This window comes from Leptinotarsa decemlineata, unplaced genomic scaffold, assembly GCF_025532065.1.
Source record: "Leptinotarsa decemlineata unplaced genomic scaffold, Ldec_3_MD MMD2_tig00001064_RagTag_RagTag, whole genome shotgun sequence".
Lineage (NCBI taxonomy): Eukaryota > Metazoa > Arthropoda > Insecta > Coleoptera > Chrysomelidae > Leptinotarsa > Leptinotarsa decemlineata.
In genome coordinates, this window is record NW_027412558.1 from 11,398,014 (window position 1) to 11,419,834 (window position 21,821).

The 21,821-nt window shown below is 35.4% G+C and overlaps 1 protein-coding gene across 1 annotated transcript in view; it reads left to right on the plus strand.

The window, feature by feature from the left end:
* LOC111514283 (uncharacterized) overlaps window positions 1–21,821 on the plus strand; it is a 211,947-nt gene that overhangs the window by 149,540 nt on the left and 40,586 nt on the right. The window contains exon 3 of the mRNA XM_074175684.1: window positions 10,828–10,886. Coding sequence (XP_074031785.1) covers window positions 10,828–10,886 — 59 coding nt within the window. The remainder of the gene's footprint in view (window positions 1–10,827; window positions 10,887–21,821) is intronic.

Here is a 21,821-nt window from a genome sequence, read left to right on the forward strand (position 1 = left end):
ATTTTGAGAAGGACAATTTATATTTGAAACAGTTTTTTATTTAGGATTGATAACTTCTACAGGAAATAATCAGAACATTAAAATCAAAAATGAATACAAATATAGAAAGGGCAAAAAATTAATGCATTTGATAAAATAGCTCTTTGAAAAAAATTAATTTGTCAGTAAGTTGAGTTTATAAAATTCTGTATATAAAAATAAATATGTATCATTTGGTGACGTTTTAAAGACTGTCCATTTTCTTTTTCCAGCCTATTCAAATCAAAACATCATAATTTGAAGTAAATTAATCTGATAAATCGAAACGTCACTAGATAAGTATACAAATAAAATACGTTTTCGTGGTTAGAAATCAGAACATCTAAATTTCGGGTTGAACCGCGCTTAAAAAGTTTTGCATTGTCCGACGTTTCGGCTTTGACTTTCAAGCCATTTTCAAGATGTAGCTGTACTGAGAGACACGCTTTAGGGTTTTGATGTTCTGGTCTTGTCAAACCTTCATTGACCCATGTTTCATCCAAATAGAAAATGAATTTACCCAGTGTTCTGGCTTTCTTTATTTCTCTTATTCTGATTCTTCTATTAACATGCTCTTTCTATCTTTTTTTCCAAAAGTGAAGTTCAGCTCTTGTAATATCTTCCATGATCTAGTTCTTCTTATATCAGGAATATATTGCATTATTTTCTGTTGGGAGTTTGAAGACCATGGTAGAGAGGTTAGCCTTAGTCTAAGTGATATTCTTCAGTTTATTTCGAGAACGCATTGAATAAAAAGCTATACAAAATGAAAGCTAGTTGTTCGTGAATCGCGATGCCTCCGAAACTGTCAGCATTAAATATAAATGAGAAATCGTTATGAATGTTTATAATTCTTCAAGAATACAATATCGGACCGAAATGAAAAGTAAGGAGGAAATAGTGCAAAAATGCGAGAGTAGGACCGGTGTCAGTAGATCGACGATTTTTAGAATTTCTAAGGTACTCAAGAAAAACAACAGCTTTCTGGAGCCGAAAGTATTAACTGGTAGAAAGTGTTTGCTTATCGACGAAGAAGTCAAGAATTCTATTAGAACAGTACACTCTTAACACATAAAAAAACGAAATATCTACATTGAATTGTTCAATCTGAGTAGACAGATTGAGTCCCTTCAAATTCTTGAAAATGGCTCCAAAATGGGAGTCGAAACGTCGAATACAAAACTCTAGACGCGGCGCGGTTCAACCCGAACTCTGTACTGCTGTAGTTTCATTTATGGACAAACTATAATGCAATCCGAGACCGAAACCTGTGCCAAAAATTAAGAGTGAATTATAATGTTCATCGGAATGAATAGAGTAGTAGTTTATTTGAAGAGGATTATTTCCGGCAGAAGAAATAATTTTCAAAGTGTGTTGTACGGGAAATCAAACTATGTTAGTATAACACTTTCAATCAAATTATCTGATAAGTGGTCTGCCTTGTCAACCTTCCTTCTATGATATCTGAACTTCTAAAATAATATTATAAAGTTAATTGAAAGTGGATATAGCCACCGTATGAAGCATATACCAAAATTATCCACCAGTAAAAATAATTATCGTAAAATCAGTCAACCTTCCGTATTTTTTTCTTTTCCAAATGGGGTTTTTGAATCACCAGCCTTCATCTCTCTTAGTTCATGTCCTTTCTCTTATTGCATATAGATAATAACTAATCCATTAGACAATAATGTGAAATATTTGTGAAGACTGGACCAGTATTCCGAAATATGACCTTAATTTACTTTTACCTATTGAGTTATTTTGCTAAATTATCAGGGTCACATCCAGCGATTTAAATCACACCCACATAGACATATTCAATGGCATGTCGATACATTTTTTTCATTATCTGATTTTAATGGACTGTAGATACGAAGTGATTTGTAAAGTTGTCGGTTTTGGTGAAAGTGATATTATTACGACGATTCAGAAGTGAAGTATGTCAAAAATCAGTTATTTCTGGGACTCATTTCTGGTATTGAATCTCGTGGAGCCTGATGATTGACTAATTTCTCTCATCTCTATATCGTATCTTTTCTACTGACAACTTGGTCATATATTTTCTACTGATAACTTGATATTATGTGAACTCCTATCTTTCAAATAAGATGACGATTTTATGAAGGACTTTCAATTACTAAACTAGACAATTAACAAACATGTATATCTACTACCTAAGTCCTCTGATGTACCTTGTCATAGATTCTTGAAAATGGCTTCAAAGTTGAAGCTGAAAACACCAGAGGCGGTTCAACTCGGATTTTTTTTGGAGCAGGTATTGCAGTTGGAGATTAGAAGAAAAGAGAACTTTTTTTGTTCAAGGGAACTGAGAAATGAGGTTGTATAATCTGAGCCGCAAAAACATTTAGAGTTTCAAAAACATTACTAATCGATGTTGAAAAAACATTTACTTATATAATTGTTAAAAAACATACAGTAAAGGTTGAATTTTTACAAAACACTCAGTACGTTGTGTGAAGAAGCAACGCTAAGCGGACCTGTAGCGCTTAGCGGACATAATTTCTCTTACTTCAATCTTAATATCAGAACATCTTACACAATGCTTATCAGAAAACGCAAATAGAATCTTTAGTAAATCATAAATTCATGGTTATCTGGATGAAAGTGTTACTTTTGCGAAATTTCGAAACATATCAGTTTTTATAGAAATATCGATGATCACACAAACAAGAAACCTAATAATAAGTGACAAATTTCACTATACTTGTTATGAACTTGAGAATCACAAAATCTCAAAACAACAGTAGTTGGAGACATTGACAACATTATTTGACATTGTTTGATTTTTTATTCATAAAATCGATTGTTTCAGGACGAAATTATTTGATTACCTAGTTTAAAAAAGTATACCTATGGATAACTGGAGGAATTTAAGGTATTGATTTAACAATATCTATTTGATGAATAATTATCGACTGTTTTCAGGAACTGCCATTATATTGACTTCTACGGTTAGGTTTTGGGCTTTTGGTCCAAACTGAAGTTTAGACAAATTAGGTACAACCTCTTTTAATAACTAGACCACATAAAACTGATTGTAGGTTTGAGCTAGTTAGAATCAATATTACTGGAGTTTTTTCCTAATACCAAATCGTTATTTTTAACACCTCGGCACGTGTTTCGATCACCAAGTGACCATCTTCAAGAGGAAGATCAAACTAGTTAGAATCCATACTACTAAATTATTTAGCAATTCTGTGAATGATATATGATTCAATTCCCAACTGGATAGGAGAGAGTTTTCCTTGTATAATTCAATGTTCATTTAAAAGTAGTTGTTTCGAAAGTATTTTTTCTTTCGTGTAATTTGATGTTTATATATGGAAGTAGTTGTTTCTTCTTTTCTTTGGAAGATTCCCAGATTTTTTTTGTATAAAAATAGAGAAGTAGAAAGACAAAACCTTCATTTTCCGAAACTATATAGTCATTTGAAATTTAGTGACTCTTCGCAAAGTAGTGCATCAGTTAAATCTGAAAAATGAATATTATATTCCATTGATTTTTGAAAACTGTATCATAACTTCTGCTGATTATGTTCGAAATAACTGATGGCATAACACATTTTTTCGAAACAAAAAAACAAGTTAATCATCCACATTCAGACGTACTATTTCTATAAATATTTTTTTCTGATTGCTTGTGAATTACAAATGTGTTTGTTCTATACAATACTTGAAAGCTTTTCGATGTTAGGAATCACCGTGTTAGGAATCACACGTTAAAAGGTAAGACCTCGTTAGTCCTTAGCTCGCACAAGTTTCTCAACTTCTGAGGGTTGTCGTTCGTATGGGGGCGGCAGCTAATTAACGGAAAAACAGATATTAAACAGATTTTTTAACAGATGCAATAACCCACTTTCAACCCCAATAAAGCTCTGAAAGCTCTCGATAGTGGCTCAAAATACCTATCACTGATAACAAAGAACTGCACAACCAGAGAATTACCCCTGGAAATAAACTGAATATCTGTTTTAATGATTCTAGATATTCCAGTGTCTGAAACTGCAAAATTGCAGAAAACTCGAAAATTTCACTACTAACACGAATAGACGGTACAATAGCAACAACAGCTGTACAACACTATTATTACTGTATAATTCATAAACTACTTGAAAATTGATTTACTACTAGCCTCATGGAGGAAGCTGTAAATCAAATATTTTCAATAGACCACCAATGAAGTTTCCTCTAGTAGAAATCAAAGGAGATCATATGAAAAGATGCGGTTCCGGTCCTGAAAGCCTATGTATGTTTCTCAAGATTGTCTCCGCAAATAGCAATAGGAATAGCAAAGACAACATCTTACGAATCTGAAACATTATTTCGAACTAGAAAGCCATATACGCCTCAGCAATATTGAATTGGACTTCAAGTATACTCCGAGGGTGCAGTGGTCTCTCACACCCACATAGGCACCGCTCGCATGGCATCTATGAAATATTTTCATATTCTACTTGTGCATCTCCTTCAAAAAATCTTCCAGTGACTCTAGAAAATTCAAAAGACTCAGGGAGTTTTGAATTACTACTTTTTGGTGAATTGCCAATCTGTTACCCATAAATAGATCAATGCTATCGATATGTGCACGATACTAGTGCCATACCGGAAAAGATTGTGCAACCAAGTCTCTTATACGGGTATTATAATCCAACTGCCTGTCGATGTCATTCAATCGTTCATTAATTAAAACATTCATCATATAACTAACTTAATAGTAATTTATTCACACCTCCAGTGATCGTTATCGATTCCATTCACTTTTGTGTGATTTATGTTACTGCCATAGTAACTGCAAGAATTTTCAGAATTAAATATTCGAGTAGTTTCCGTTCAAACGTTGAGTGAACTTTGACATATTTTCAGCTTGTGATTTTTTTACTGCCTGAGAAAAAATAAAACAACTTTTATTAACGTCAAGAAATAACAAGTCTCCGATTACTCAATGAACAGGCATGCTTTTAAAAATATAAGTTCTGAAAGTTTCGCCCTCTAGAAAATTCTTAAATAATCCAGAACATTCATATGTATTCAAAAGCATTTCACAACATTTCAGAACATTTTGGAGTGGTAGAAAGCCAAGAGCTTTCTTTCCCAAAAATATAACCCCTTCAATTCAAATTTTGGAACATTTCGAACACTCTGGAATTCGTTCTGAAGGATTTGAGTTTTACGAGATATAGAATGATTCGCCGTTTGAAAAGTTACAGCACAGTCCAGAGTATTCGATATTGTTTGTGCACATTCCATAGGATTCCTTAACATTCCCGAATATTCCTAAATATTCTGGAATGTGGTGAAATGTTTGTTGACCACGGACCATGAGATTATTATTATTATTTTTTTTTTCACCGTAGTGTGCGCTGGTCAGGCCCTATCCCCCGAAGCCCCGATACATTCGGGAGGGCGCGCCAGCATAATCAACCAATGACCACTCCCCACACCGTGCGGTAAGTGATCATTGGGTCCGAGAATCATGTGCCCTGAGCAAACGCAGTGAGCCAAGAATGACAGCCTTCTGCATCTGTGCGGCTAAGATTTCTGCCTTAGTGCGGCAAGCCGGTATGATTTTGAGATTCGAGAGTAGAGAAGACATCATTCCAACAAGGACTCCAATAATCAGAACGACCATCTTGACAGAGTGATCTGGATAGAGTCTGCGGAGTTCGAAGAGAAAATCTCGATATTTTATCCGTTTTTCCTCCTCTTTTCTGACGATATTCGTCTCGCCAGGAGCTGAAAACTCCACGACAAATATCGTTTTGGTCTGGTGGTCGAGAAGGACTACATCAGGCTCATTAGCTTGTATGAGCCTGAGGGTGGGGAACGAATAGTTCCAATAAATTCGGCACTTCTCGTTCCCCACAACGGATTCAATATCCCCCGGAGCGTAGGGCAACACCGGTGTCTCGTCAATACCGTAAGAGTATTGACAATAATAATAATATTATTATTATTATTGTTATTATTATTATTATTATTATTATTATTACCATAATTATTGTACTCAGTATATATTTTGTTAGTCTAATCACAATTTTCGCATTCATTTTGAAAACTGCGTTACTCATGTTCATTACTTTTTTGATAATTGGTTAAACTTTATATCGCAGAATATTACGGAATGTGAGCAAATAATACTCTATACTCTTTATAGGTCAAGTAAATCATTACACCTCATAGATAATACATCCTTGTGTTACCCAAAAACTACACATCAAACTATCATAATTGAAATGAATACTCAGTGAAAGTTTATGGAAATTAAGTATTACCTTTTGTGTCTTCTATTGAAACATATTAGTTTAGGAGTAATCGCTCATTTTATTTGTTGAATAATAAGAAAGGAAGATTTCAATGATGTATTATGAGAACGGATTGTGATTAATGAAAACTGGTGAGAAAAAGAAGAGATGTAATATCAATTATATTTTCAAACTATCGAAGATTGCGTTGATCACGTCATTCTTATAAACCTCATAATTCATGTTATTCAGACACTATTTTGGATAGATATGGTTATTAAAATCTTGTATATCTGATGAACAAAGTCAATACAGTAACTTATGCAATATAAGCATTGAAAAGTTTTATTATATTATTTTTTTATTATATTTTTTATTTGTCGAAGGCTACATTGAAAATTGTACTTGCTTTCTATTTATCCAACTGATTCGAATGAGAGGATTTAAATAAACCTTTTGAAGTGTTTTGAAATAGTACATATAAAAACTACTTTCGAGTTGATACAACAAGTGAAATATTTTAAGAATTGTAGGGCAAATCGATTTACTAGAATACTATTTGATTTGGAATATGTTTTTTGATAGTAAGAGGTATTGGTTTTCAAATAGTAAATTTACAATATAAGATGTAAATAGTAAGTACCAATTACTGGATAAAATGGCGTACTTATTACTACTTATATTATAGTCATCAAGCTTTCTTAAAAGGTTTTTGTGATATACAGTGTCAAAAGCCCTAGAAAGGTCTATGAATATCCATTCCAATGCTCATTGAGAGCATTATAAACACTTCTCTAAAACCGAACTGAAATTCTGAAAATATGTTAAATTTCTTCAATTGTTAGCGGAGAGCATATCTTATTCGCTACATCTTTGAAAGTTTCTGATCGGATATCATCATATCCGGGTGACTTTCTTGTTTTTAATTTTTTTATTGTTTCTATAATTTCGAACTCATTTGTGGGGTATAAGTACATCGTGTGTTCTAGATTGACAGATTCAACTCTATAATTTTGTAAATTTGGTATATCGTTTGCTATGTTTTCCCAATTTTCTATAATGCTTATTGAAATTGTATTTGGCCAATTACTTTTTTTGTTCATTTTCATGAACTGCCAAAGAACTTTGTAGTTATTTATACTTTTCTGTAATTGCTGTGAAAAGAATGTTTTTAGATACCTTGACGATTTTGTTAAGCCTATTTCTGTATGCTACATATGTTTTCAGTTAGTTGGATCTTTCAATGACATTCGATACAATTTCAATTTCACACTTAAGGATTTGAGTATAGCAGGGGTGAGCCAATTTTTCTTGTGTACATTTTTTCTTTTTATTTTCAAAGTATTTGTGTGTAACTGCTATAATCGTTGTTCCACCCTGGAAAGTAATTATATTGAATAATGAAATCAATTTTCATATTTCTTTCTATGTTAGCCTACGAACTAGTCAGACCAACTGTTATTTGTGATGCAGTGTTTGGAACCTTTGGTATAGTAATTAATGTCACTGGAGTTTTATCCCAACACCAAACCGTTATTTTAACAGTTCGACACGTGTTTCGACCATCTTCAAGGGGTAGATTAAATAAAATGCGTATGAGAGTGTGGAAATAAGTAAACATAATGATATTAGGAATAACGATGGTGGACCTAATAGAATATAAATATTATATATATATACATGTACATATAGAAATGAATAGTAAACAAATAAAATACATCTTACGTGGTAAAATAATGTGCCTGTGTGTAAGGAATGAGAATACTGATTCTGACATTGAGTGAGATTCATGCATTAAATTAAGTACTAAGATATAAATTTAAAATAGCTACATTTGAACAGAGTATAAATAAATAAAACCAATCAATCTATTGGAATAAGTACTAGATATAGATAAGAATATAAGTTTAAACTGGACACATTTGAACAGTCAAACAATCAATGGGTATATAGATTTTCATCATAAGGGTTCCAGACTACAAACATATTAATACACAATATATATTCACAATCGTGGAAGTAAGTATTTAAATTTATATTTGTCTATGTATCTCTGCTCGTGGTATATTCTTCACAATTAGTTTAATCTTTGTCATAAATTTTTTGAGATTTGATTCGCATCTTAAATTTTCAGGAAGAAAACTGCAGAGTTTTGGTCCTAAATACCGATAGAATTTCTGCCCCACTGATTTGAGCACTAATGGTATTCCGACGTGTAGCATATTAATTATTTTTTGTTTTTATGCTGTACAGCAGTAATATTAATAGAAAACAGCTGTCTGGGATCAAATATTCCAGATTCTGAATGAAGTAGATTGCTAGGGTAGTCGTAACCTTTCCGTAGGATACATCTGATAAATCTTTCCTGCATAACCTCAAGAGAATGTAGATGAGTTTTCGACATTCCAACCCAACCAATTATACCATATCTCAGATGGGACTCTACTAAACTCTTATCTAACATAATTTTCTGTTTTTGATTGAGTATGTTTGCTATCCGTTTGAATTTGTAAAGTATGCAACGTGATTTTTTAACTATGTGTTCTATGTGCTGGTTCCACCTGAGATTGCTGTCTGAAATTATTCCAAGATATTTTATTTTCTTCGTGGGTTTGATGACTTCCGTATTGGAAATTTTGATGGCATATTCTGGTAGAGAGTTGTCATAACTACTGAATGGTACATAATAGGTTTTCACAGAGTTAATACATAATATATACTATATAGCTTGGTAAAATAATCATCAGATTAACCTGATCATCACATAAGGACACATTATGAAATTAATTGAGGACTAGTAGATAAGGTAATATTATGAAATTAATTTAAGATACTTAAGACACAGGTATCTAGAAGAGGTATCTATGGTATAAATGAGAATAACATCGTACATATTTTTAGTTTAATCTTCCTCTCGAAGATGATCACTTGGTGATCAAATCACGTGTCGAGGTGTTAGAATAACGGTTTGATGTTGCGATAAAACTTCAGTAATATTCCAACTGTTATTGCTCCAAATATTCTCCATTGGCCAGAAAATGAATTTCAATGTCTTCATTAAATATTTCGCCACTCAATCCGCTACTCCATATCTTTCACCAGCATAACGAATCTATTTCAACTCATTATCTAATATCCATTAAGGACTGAAACCTAATGTTCTTTTATCCCAGCGTAAAACTAATTGAGGTGCCATAATTCAGATCAAGATTCCCATGCATTCAATTCGATCATTGAAAGAAGCAATTAAAACAACGTAAATAAAATAATCAGGACGAGGTAACATCTTCGTACAACCGCAATCGAATTACGAAATTTCTCAAAGATTCCGAAGGCGCTTATTAGACGCGTTTCCTAATTTTATAATGTTGCCATTAGCAACAAATTATTTATTGAGTTATTAACGAAAATTATGCATTGTGATATAAATCTTGATTCTTTCGTATCGGTGTAAGGGTTTAATTATACCGTGTGTTTTTATTGAGGAATTTCGGGATCTACCGAAACTTATCTTTTGTAATAGTGATTTCAGCTTCTTTCTTTCGTTCAAATTGATTATTGCACCAAGCATGTTTTCTTTTGTTCAATAATTGCAATAATTAGAATGCATAACAACACAATACATAATCTAATCAGTTTTTGCAACCACGGTATTTGTATAACTGCATGGATTTGCGATAGCGGTGATGAAAAAGAAACTTATGATTGTACAGGATGTCTTGAAAGTGGATATAAAAACACCAGGCGGCTTCAAATATGTATTTTTTACTTCTTAACTCTGACAAAAACATATTATCTATAATGTTAACGATAGTCGAAATAGAGGTGGAAATAAAAAAGGGAGTACTCGTTTACATTTGTTTCTCTTCTTGAAATTTGTCTTTTTCTTCCAAGTCTCCGAAAATCTCATCGGGAAAAGCTAATGAGCATACACTTTTTTCCTACTTATTTTTATGACATTTGTCACAATCTTGTTCCTTGAACTTTTCACAGACTTCTCACTACGAAGAATTCACCGTGTATACAACGGGGTATATTCTATCAATATTTTTTGTTTCATAGTATTTCAAAATGTTACAAATCAAGAACTATTTCACAAACTATTGTCCACAACCAGATCTTGATCTATCAAATCTGTTTGTCTTAGAACTTTCTCGAGCTTCTAAATTTGGTCAGCAGAGTACGAAACTTTTGAGATATTCCAGGATATATTTGAACCAGCTGCAATCGTTAAAAATAGGTTCTAAATTTTTTGAAATCCTGCTTTTCTTGGATTTCAGTTTTTAAAGGTGTATCACGACCCACGAGGGTTTATTGTAGTTTACACCTTACCTATCCAGCCTCGACTAAATAAATCCAGTTTCTCAACTAAGCCGATTATATGGTCAGCAGTAATTATTCAAGTCATAACAGAATAGCCAACTTCTGGCTTGCCTATTGAACTTTGTGAGAATTTCTAAGTTATCTTCCAGATGTTTTGAATTATCTATATACCACATAATCTTGAAATAAATAATAATTGACTCCTTTATTCATTGTTTCAGGTCTCCTTTGGCTGTACCTTTTTGGATTTGGTTTTATGGCCCTATCACTTGAACCTGGAGTAAGTAATTACATCAAAGTTACTTTTTTATTGATTTATTCAATGCTACTTCTCACGGCCTAAAATGTAAGTTCAGTCATCTGAACGTCAACAAAATAAACAGTATGATCAAAGTGATGGTTTTTATTGATGAGTCTGAATAATGGACAGGTTTAGAAAATGTGTATGTAACTGGATATTCATTTTGGAATTTTTAATTCATCATCAGACAATTTAGGAAAATTAAATGGTAATAATAATAATAAAAATAACAATAATTGATGAGTTTATTGGCCAGTATTGGCCGAAAAAGCAAAGTGAAAATGAGAACTTTTCATTTCACCTCAATAAGTTACTCCATATATGCAAAATATTTTTCACAAAGAAAAATATTCTATTGACGTATTCAATGGATTCACTTATCCAAAAAAAGCTAGAAATTATAAAGATATTTATCTTAACGTTTCGGAATCTAAAATCTGTCTCCAGAATTGGAAAAAATTATAATTTTTATATTTTTCTCGGATTGTGGAAGGTAAAAATATCCTAAAGGTCGATAAAAATGACTTTCGTTCATTCTGCTTTCCAACACTCTGCACCCTAAATGAAGACGTCACAAACATGATATATTTTATAGGAATTATTGCACATCTCATTATTTGGCTCTTCAAACATCAAGTTATATTGAAACACGAAAAAAAAAATTCCAGATTCTATTCTAGAAAACAAAATCTAATCACAATAGATCTAAATTACGTTTTCGTAAATTATCAAACTCAAATATTTGTATGAAATTGAATAAGTTGAACTTTTTGTGGACATTTACATTTTCAATTGAACTTTTGTACTGATTATCTACTGGGCTCCAAATAACGGAAAAATATTTTATTTCAGATCAGGTTAAACTAAAATTCAACCTTTTAGGACCGAGTTCTTTAGAAATATTTTACAATTCCTAAAAGTGTTACTGTATACACAATATGACGATGACACTATTCTATGATCATTTGAAATAAGTTGCGTGTCAAAATAAATTCCTAAATCTTCGATATCACTAACATAGGGTCTTCCAACAGGAACTACGAACTTTGACAATTGATGATGCCCATCTTGTTGAAGGTACACCCGTCAAATTAGTTGTTATTTATTCAGTCTGTTTCCCCAAATCACCATAGATGGATATAACATTCGACAACACCTGCAAATAATAAAATTGCTTCAGTAAATGATCGATCAACACCCAAAGCAATCGATTCCGCGTCGCTCTTAAGAACTAAGCCTATCGCATACCACAACTTTGCAAATTTTGCGTCGTGGCTTGGGCTTGCACCCAGGAACTGAAACTAAACGACCATAGACAACGAAGTGTGTTCGCTGAAGCTCTGGAGCACTTGGCAACTGACCCTAATTTCAATCGAAAAATCGTTTTCAGCGATGAGGCCCATTTCTGGATGAATGAGTGCGTGAACAAACAAAATTGTTGAATTTGGGACGATATTAATCCACATGAGATCCAAGAGCGTCCAATGCATTCCAAAAAAGTCACTTTTTGGTATGAATTTTGGGTTGGAGGCTTCATTGGTCCATATTTTTTCTAGAAACTTTGATCAGGCCTTCAATGGCCACCGAGATCTTGCGATTAAACCCCGTTAGACTCTTTCTTGTGACGTTTTCTTGAGTCGTAGGTATATGCGTATATGCCACAAACCAAATCTGCACTGACAGCAGACAAGAGTTATTAGCCTTGAACATACAAAGTGTTATCTCAGGGCTAGTACTAGAGTGCCACCAAGATTTAGCCAAAGCCTCGGTAGATAATAACATCCTGAGGTGGGATAAAGGGCACGACAGGAGTAAAGGTAAACGTAATCGCATTGCCGACTCTTTAGCCAAGAAAGCGGCTGGACTAATAATTTTAGAACCCAGTGGCATCTACGGCCTGATGACTTCGACAATTGCGGAATTAGCCAAATGTTACACCCATGCTCAATCTCTAAAGATATGGGATGGAATCAAAGGATGCAGAAATACCTGGCGATGACCAGGAATAATCTACGCTTAACAGTAGGATTTCTGACTGGCTACTGTCAACTAAGGAAACACCTCCATAATATGGGGCTAGTGGACACATCTCTATGTAGGATGTGTGAACAGGAAGATGAGACTGTCAGGCATGTCCTATGCGAATGCCCGGAGTTATCATCAATAAGAGAGTGTGTGTTCGGCGAGTCTTGGCCTACACCTGCCGATGTGGAGGAGATGTCTCCCAGAATGTATAATGGGTCACATGTGGCCTAAGTGCTGTGGGCTTACACTCACTCTCCCTACTCTACAGATACAGAAGCCACAAACCACAGCGGTCCTCAAAGCCAACATAACTCATGCCATATATATATATATATATATATATATATATATATATATATATGGTACTATGTTGCTATGTTGCTGTATCACTGCTGTTCCAATGTTTTGACAGAATCAGAATCAACGAAGGTAGGCGTGCGCAACGTTATAGAACTGTGCTTTAAAAAAATTGTTCTACAGCGCCATCTAGTGGCGAGGAACAGAAAAATTGATAGCCTAAAAACCTTCTCTATGAAAAATTACTTATACAATCTTCACGATTGGTTGAGCGATGTAGAAGTATATCACTTATCAACCAACCAACCAAAATACATCCATTTTTATATATTAGACTAGTTGTTGCCCGCGGCTTCGTCCGTGTAGAATTTGGTAGTTGTAGTACTAATTAGTACTATTTTGCTGTATCGCTGCTGTTCCAATGTTTTGACAGAATCAGAATCAACGAACTTAGGCGTGTGCAGCGTTATAGAACAGTGCTTCCAAAATATGGTTCTACAGCGTCATCTAGTGGCGAGTTACAGAAAAATTGATAGTCTAAAAACCTTCTCTATGAAAAATTACCTATACATGTCAAGTTTCATGATGATCGGTTGAGCGATGTAGAAGTTTATCACTTACCAACGAACCAATCAACCAACCAACCAACAAACATCCATTTTTATATAGTAGACTAGTACTATGTTGCTGTATCGCTGCTGTTGCAATGTTTTGACAGAATCAGAATCAACGAACTCAGGCCTGCGCAGCGTTATAGAACAGTGCTTTCAAAAAATTGTTCTACAGCGCCATCTAGTGGCGAGTTACAGAAAAATTGATGACCTAAAAACCTTTTCTATGAAAAATTACTTATACATGTCAAGTATAACCGATCACGATCGGTTGAGCGATGTAGAAGTTTATCACTTACCAACCAACCAATCAACCAACCAACCAACAAACATCCATTTTTATATAGTAGATTAGATTAAAGATAGGAAGGATTTTGTAAAAGTTATCGTTTTGTACTTAGAAATGTTGAGGGGCAACTGATTTCTAATGCACCAATAATTTTTGATCATCTACGATCATCAGCTTATTGTAATTGATGGCACCATACAAATCATTTATGAAAATAGCTCACAATATATAATCCAGAATGGAGCCCCGTGGAACACCACTAGCTGTAATATTTATGTTAGATTTTGAACTATTGAAACATACATTCTGTAAATGATTGTTGAAGTAGGATTTGAGGAGATGGTGCACAAATTGAGTAGGAGCCAAAATAAGATATCTTGAAATTGTACAAAATTTCATTGGTTTCAGCCAATTTCATTTCATGCTCGAATAATTTCATACACACCAACACAACGAAAGCATACTGAACGGACCTGAAGAAATCATATAATTAACTCGCTGTTTCTACATCGCAAACTTGGTGTAAACACAATTATTCCTGAAACAATATAGTATCAACCAATAAATTGATGTTCAATCGCTGCAGACTTTCTAATATCTCTTCATTTCGAGGTTCTATCCTAGCATTCCGATCTTATAAGGTCAACGTCAGCGATGTATTCGCCTATTTGAATGTAAGATCAAAGAGAGAGAAAATATCTAATGAATGTCACCGATTGACCCTAGGCTTGGGTGAATATCAGAAACGCCTAAACCTTGAAAATGTTCAGCGAACAATAATTCAGGCGAGGAATTTGTGGGCGGGGGCGGGTAGTTGCATTACGGGTGAAGTAATTAGAAGGACAACCGGTAATGATACAGTTGAAATGAATTGTGGTCGTGAATATTTCTGGAGAGTTTGGTAGTTTAGATTTCGACATTGCTACTTATCACTGGTTTTTTAATGATTGGCAATAGACAGACGATAATAATAATAATAATAATGATGATGAGCATGAGCTCATCTTGCATTTGCTCAGATGCCTTGCGGTACCCGACAACATAGTGAGATGCATTGAACAACTGATACCACTTTGGCGAACTCGCTTCACCACAACATCTGGTCAAGCAAGAGTCCAAACAGGGTGGGTCACTTTCAGAAGGGATGTATTTCAGGGTGATTTCCTCAGTCCCTTTCTCTTCTGCATCTCACTATTGCCATTATCCGTTGCGCTCAGAAATACTCGAGGGTATAACTGTGGCACCCCCGGAAACCGGAGGCACAAGGTCACCCATTTGTTTTATATGTATGATCTCAAACTTCATGCCTCTGGAGAGAAGGATCTCCATCAGTCCTTGAGGGTGGTGGAAGAGTACACGCTTGCTATCGGTATGAAATTCGGGATAGATAAATGTGTAATGGTCCATCTCAAAAGAGGACGATGCGGGGACTACGGAGAGGATATGCAGCTCGTAGATGAAAGCATCCTACACCATCTGGATGCAGGAGAGACGTATACTTACCTCGGGGGAACAACGCCACTCACAAGAGATAACAGCAGTGAAAAACTCTCTCTGCGGCAAGTATCAGCACAAACTTCGACAGATCTGGTCATCGGAACTGTCGGGGAAGAACAAAGTTGCTGCAACAAATGTGCTTGCCGTTCCAATCTTACTCTACTCGTTTGGAGTAGTGAAGTGGACTCGGGAGGAGCTGTATCAACTCGACGTAAAGACCCGAAAAACGATGCATCCCATAGGAGTTTGCATCCCAAATCGTTCGTTCCACGGTTGTGCTTCCCCCGACAGGGAGATCGTGGACTGTTGAGTTTGGAGTGTCTACATGACATAATGGTACTAGATACAGTTTGTAAAGTCGTCAGGAGTTCGGATCCCCTTATCTGCATGGGACGTGACCATGAGAGAGCAGGAATTGGAGCATTTCTCCTTAGAGCAGCTGCCCGAGCAGCTGATGAACTCGGTATAGTTTTCGACTCTGAACGAGGTGACCACAACTCTGTCACTGAGTTGGAACCCGTTCAGTAAAAAGCTCAGATAAAAGTCGCAGACATCACTTTATTTCTACAGAGACACAAAGATAAGCCAATGCATGGGGTCTTCTTCAATAACATTGGAGACCTTGGCTTATCAAAGCGCCAGACGTTCGCTTTTCTCAGGTCGAGTGGGATGAAGTCGGAAACTGAGGGGTTCATCATGGCTTGCCAGGATGGTGTCTTCAACACCTTAGTCTACCGCAGTCGCGTGATGGGTATAGAGGTTCCTGACACAAGTTGCAGGGCCTTCCGCGAGGCGCCCGAGACCTTAATCCACTTGCTATCAGCATGTCCAGCATATGCGGTCTCGGCCTATATCCATCGACATAACGCGGCCCTAAGAGTGCTATATTACCATCTACGGCACTTTTACGGTATTGACGAGACACCGGTGTTGCCCTACGCTCCGGGGGATATTGAATCCGTTGTGGGGAATGAGAAGTGACGAATTTATTGGAATTATTCGTTCCCCACCATCAGGCTCATACAAGCTAATGAGCCTGATGTAGTCCTTCTCGACTACCAGAGCAAAACGATACTTGTCGTGGAGTTTTCAGTTCGTGGAGAGACGAATATCGTCAGAAAAGAGGAGGAAAAACGGATAAAATATCGAGATTTTCTCTTCGAACTCCGCAGATTCTATCCAGATCACTCTGTCAAGATGGTTGCTCTGATTACGGAGTCCTCTACTCTCGAATCTTAAAATCATACCGGCTTGCCGCACTAAGGCAGAAATCTTAGCCGCACAGATGCAGAAGGCTGTCATTCTTGGCTCACTGCACTTGCTCAGGGCACATGATTCTTGGACCCAATGATCACTCACCCCACGGTGTAGGGAGTGGTCATTGGTTGATAATGCTGTCGCGCCCTCCCGAATGTATCGGGGGATAGGGCCTGACCAGCGCACACTACGGTGAAAATAGTAATAATATTCGTTTTCCTTTTGACATCTAGAATGTATAGGAATAGTCATTAATAAAATACAATAAAATAAAGTGTTTACAAAACGAAACAAAATACCATAAAAACTGGGTGTCACAATAAAACTGCATGAAAATACATTAAACAAGCACAAGTTAATCAAAAATTTTCTTTGAAATACTCATCTAGTGAGTAAAAACATTTCTCCAATAGGAAGTAATTTAAAACTTTTTTGAAGGAAAATAATGTCTTTAGTTGCTTTTATAATTTCAGGAAGATGGTTATATATCGTAGGTCCAATACAATTAGGAGAATTTGAAGTAATATTGAGTCTCGCATATGGAATGTGAATATCTTTTTTTTGGCTTGTGTTCAATGTATGAATGTTGGAATATTTGTAAAATTTGTCAATATCCATAAATATATATAGACGCATACTTCAAGAATATATAAGCTTGCTAGAGGTAAAATTTTATAAGAAGGGAAAATATTTCTTCATGATAAGAGGGGATGATTATTGAAAATTCTGTGTCGAAGTTTCACTCAGTCTCATTTTGTCTGAAATCGAACTTGAATTCTGAAAATATTTGGAGGCTCATAATCTTAGATTCCTGATATATCGTATCAGTTCATTTTATCAGAGCTTAATTTTTTAAGCACGAAACACAAGCCCAAGAGGAACATTCTTGAGGCACTCTAAGAGCGGTGCCTGTGTAGGTATGCTTAAGAGCTGAGCTCCATACATGAGAACAATACTGCAAAGAAGTTCTGAACTGAGCTTTATAAAGCATCAAAATTTGTTAGAGGTGTGCCAAAACATATTGGTGTCCATTTTAACCCCTAATAAACTTATCGCAGCAGAAAGTGGAATTGTCTGTCAGAGATAGACAGAGAAAACCGATGCCTGAAATTTCGTGGCATCGAATGAAACCTGGTTAATTTCACCTTAATTCGAAATCACCTCTAGATCCTCATTAAGATATACAACCTCCTGCTGCCGGTGAAAATGTGCATCCGCAGTCGATGTTCTGAAGAAGAATAAAATGACGAGACAAGTGTGGTGTCTTCAGCAAAGCAATATATTGGCTTCTTGGTTATTTACATTACGTCGCTGATTTACAAAAAACAGAGGGTTGGAGACAATATGGATCCTTGGGGAATACCAGCCTTGATGGTGAAAGTATTCCAGTGATATCCGCCACTTGCAGAGAACTCTGTCACTTACAGAGAACGATATTTCAGGAAGTTGGAGAGCCATACACAAAAATGATCCGACAAAATACAGCATCGAAATTTAGCCAGCAAACCCTCATGCCACACACGGTCAAAGGCCTTAGAAATATCAAGCGCAACAGCTCTTCATTCTCCATGTTTCTCGATTGCCTGATTCCAAATATGTGGGACATACGATAGAAGGTCGCCTGTTGATCTTTGTTTCCGAAAGCCATATTGATGGTCGCTCAAGATGTTGAAGCCTTCCAAATATTTGAGAATGTGCTGGTTTACACTGATAACAAAGCGACTGATCTATAGTTATTTGGAAGACTGTTTTGCCTTTTTTGGGAATAGACGGTACGTGAGCAATCTTCCAACAAGTAGAAAAAAACCACTTCCACGTATATTGTTCAGCTAGTAGATTTGCTTTTTCTATGGCTGTTGTTGCAATTGAACTATCCACTTGTATTAGTGATGGAATTGTTGATTTTGTAAAGTTACAATTAACACTTTCAACTACCGACCAGAAAGATCTAGACCCGTTGGGATTGGCAAGCAGTTTATTCCTAATTATCTGATTGTGAAGTTCCTTGCTATTCTAAGTTCGCAGCTGTTGCGGGACAATTATAAATCGATTATCCAAAATGAAAGTCTAAGAAATTCTTTGACATGTATCATTTTCCCAATTCTATTTTTATTATGTAATTTTTCTTGATCGAAATGAAGTAGTATGATATCAACTCATACATTCATGATCACATTGTCTTAATTTCCGTTATAGATTTTTCTAAACTATTCTTGAGATGAAAAATTGACCCCCTGTATTTGTTTCTTCTGAGTATATATGATTTCATCAAACTTTTTCTAGAGACGAATTTTCTCAAAAACCTGAGAACATTCATGTCTATCATCATTATGTTTCTCCATTTTATCGCAAGTCACCAAATGAGTTAACAAGTATGTTCCAAGTTGTTCCAACAATTATATAATTGATGATCATTACATTTTAATGTTTCGTCTTGTTCTTTACGTCAGTACAAGCAGTTATTGCACCTGATTTAAATGGTACTCTCCACACTTGAGTACCTTTTTATTGATGTTTGATTCGCTAGTGAGTAGGAACAGGCATCAATTTCAGATAAAAGTATACACCTCCAATCATCGCTTTATATGTCAAGAGAAGTACTCTGTGACATTTCAAGTACATGTAAAAGTTTCTTGAGACACCTGTAGTAATAACCTTAGGTGGGTGCACACCTAAAAAAGTGATTAACACTTGGAGTTCCGTAATCATTATCGATACAATCTTATTCAATATATCTGCATACAAAGCACCCTACTTTTGATTTCGAAGGTTTACAGCTCATATTGAAAAGTTTCATAGCGAAAATTCTTATCAGACTTTCATTTCAGGAGAAGAGATGTTCCTCACCAGACAGTTTTTCATTATATTTTTATCTCAGATCATTTCCTTGATTCAGAAATGGATTGTTTATGGGGAATGGAACTATTTTGTAAATAACTTTTCAATACTAATCATGAAATTATAAAACAAAACAAACATTAATTGGTGCTCCGGGGAGACATTCATGAGGAATGATATAATTCAATCATATAAGTAGAATTTGGGACCCTAATTCTATTGTGCTGTGAATGAAAAGAATGAATTTAATCATTATTCCTTTACACAACTTTTCAAGGACAATATTTTCACAAAAAAAACTAAATTACATTCTCTTAGCAAACGATCTTTTTTCTCTCGAAACAAAAGAGGTATCTGTTGAACAATTTCAATAATCATATAGTCATTGGCTTTCTACTTCTCTAGGTATATAAACTCTTTAAAAAAATATATTGTTCACGCAAAAAGATAACTTTCAGACACAAACTGGAGGGGAAAGCCCATTCAAAAAAACAACTTCTATATGAACATTGAATTATACTAAAAACAGTTTTTACTATTCAGTTTGTACCCGAACATTCGTTACGGAATTAAATCGGATATCATTTACAGGATTGCTACATAATACAGTATATGGAAGAGGTGTAAAAGTTTATTTAAATGAAACACTGTCATCCTCAATGGTGGATATTCGATGTTTCGGAATAAGACACGTGCCTTATTGCCTCTTCAGCACTAATATGAACAAGATGAAGCACTCAATTAATTATTAAAATTTCGAAATTTTTGTCACGAATGAGGTAATCTACTCATGTTCCCCATGACAGTACGTAATGGCAGTTATTCGCTTATTTGATTTGATACCAGCCATGGGAATTTTGTTTAAATTGGCTAATATCGAAAATATTCATGTAATTTTGTTCACTCTTTCCGAATATCATGCGAAAATTCAATGAAGCTTCACCACAAATTAAATACTTCAAAATATTTGAAAAAACCATTTTTTCAAATATCTCGAAAAATGATGCAAATATCGGAAAATACCTCATACTTTTCGTGAATCTTTGTAAGTCGCCTGTGCAGAATATCGATCAAGATTCAGTAGCAGATATCTGCTACTGGATTCATACAAAAATTTCTACTTGGCAAATTGGTAGTTATATTTTCATTATTGGCATCCAGTTTTCATATAATTGGTAACAAATGATTATTTAGTTTTTTAAATCTCAAATAATAAAATTGGAGCAGTGTCATTCTCAAAATCCAGACTCACTCCTTGAATACCTTCGGAAAAATAAATATCAGCTTCCTCAGGCGTGATAGGAAGGATTCTCATATTTCAATTGCTTCTTTTTGTGATGGAATTGAGTATCTATATCTGTAGAGTAGGGAGAGTATGTGTAGGCTCACAGCACTTAGGCCACATGTGACCCATTGTACATCCTCCTAGGTCCTCCTAGATCATCGTCCGTCCTGTCCTTTCCAGAAAGGTGGACAGGTCACTAGGAGACATCTCTTTTATATCGGCAGGTGTAGGCCAAGACTCGCCAAACACACACCCTCTTATTGACGATAACTCCGGACACTCGCATAGGACATGCCTGACAGTTTTATCTTCCTGTTGACAGTGTTGACAGTGACCAGTCAGAAATCCTACTGTTAAGCGCAGATTTTTCCTGGTCATCGCCAGATACTTCTTCGGCGTCAGCTTCTCAGGGTCGCCCAGAGTCGTTCTGGCAAGATTACATCCTTTGATTCCATCCCATCTCTTTAAGGATTGAGCATGGTTGTAACATTTGGCTAGTTCCGCAATTGTCGAAGGCATCAGGCCTTAGGTGCCACTGGGTCCTAAAATTGTTAGTCCAGCCGCTTCCTTGGCTAAAGAGTCAGCAATGCGATCACCTTAACTCATGTTGTGCCTTTAACCCATCTTATGATAATGTTATTATCTACCGAGGCTTTGGCTAAATCTTGGTGGCACTCTAGTACTAGCCCTGAGATAACACGTTGTCTGTTCAAGGCTAATAGGGTTTGTCTGCTGTCAGTACAGATTGTTATGTTTTTGCCAGAAATTCTTTTCCTGGTTATTCCTTTTGTGGCAATTGAGATACCAGCCGGTTC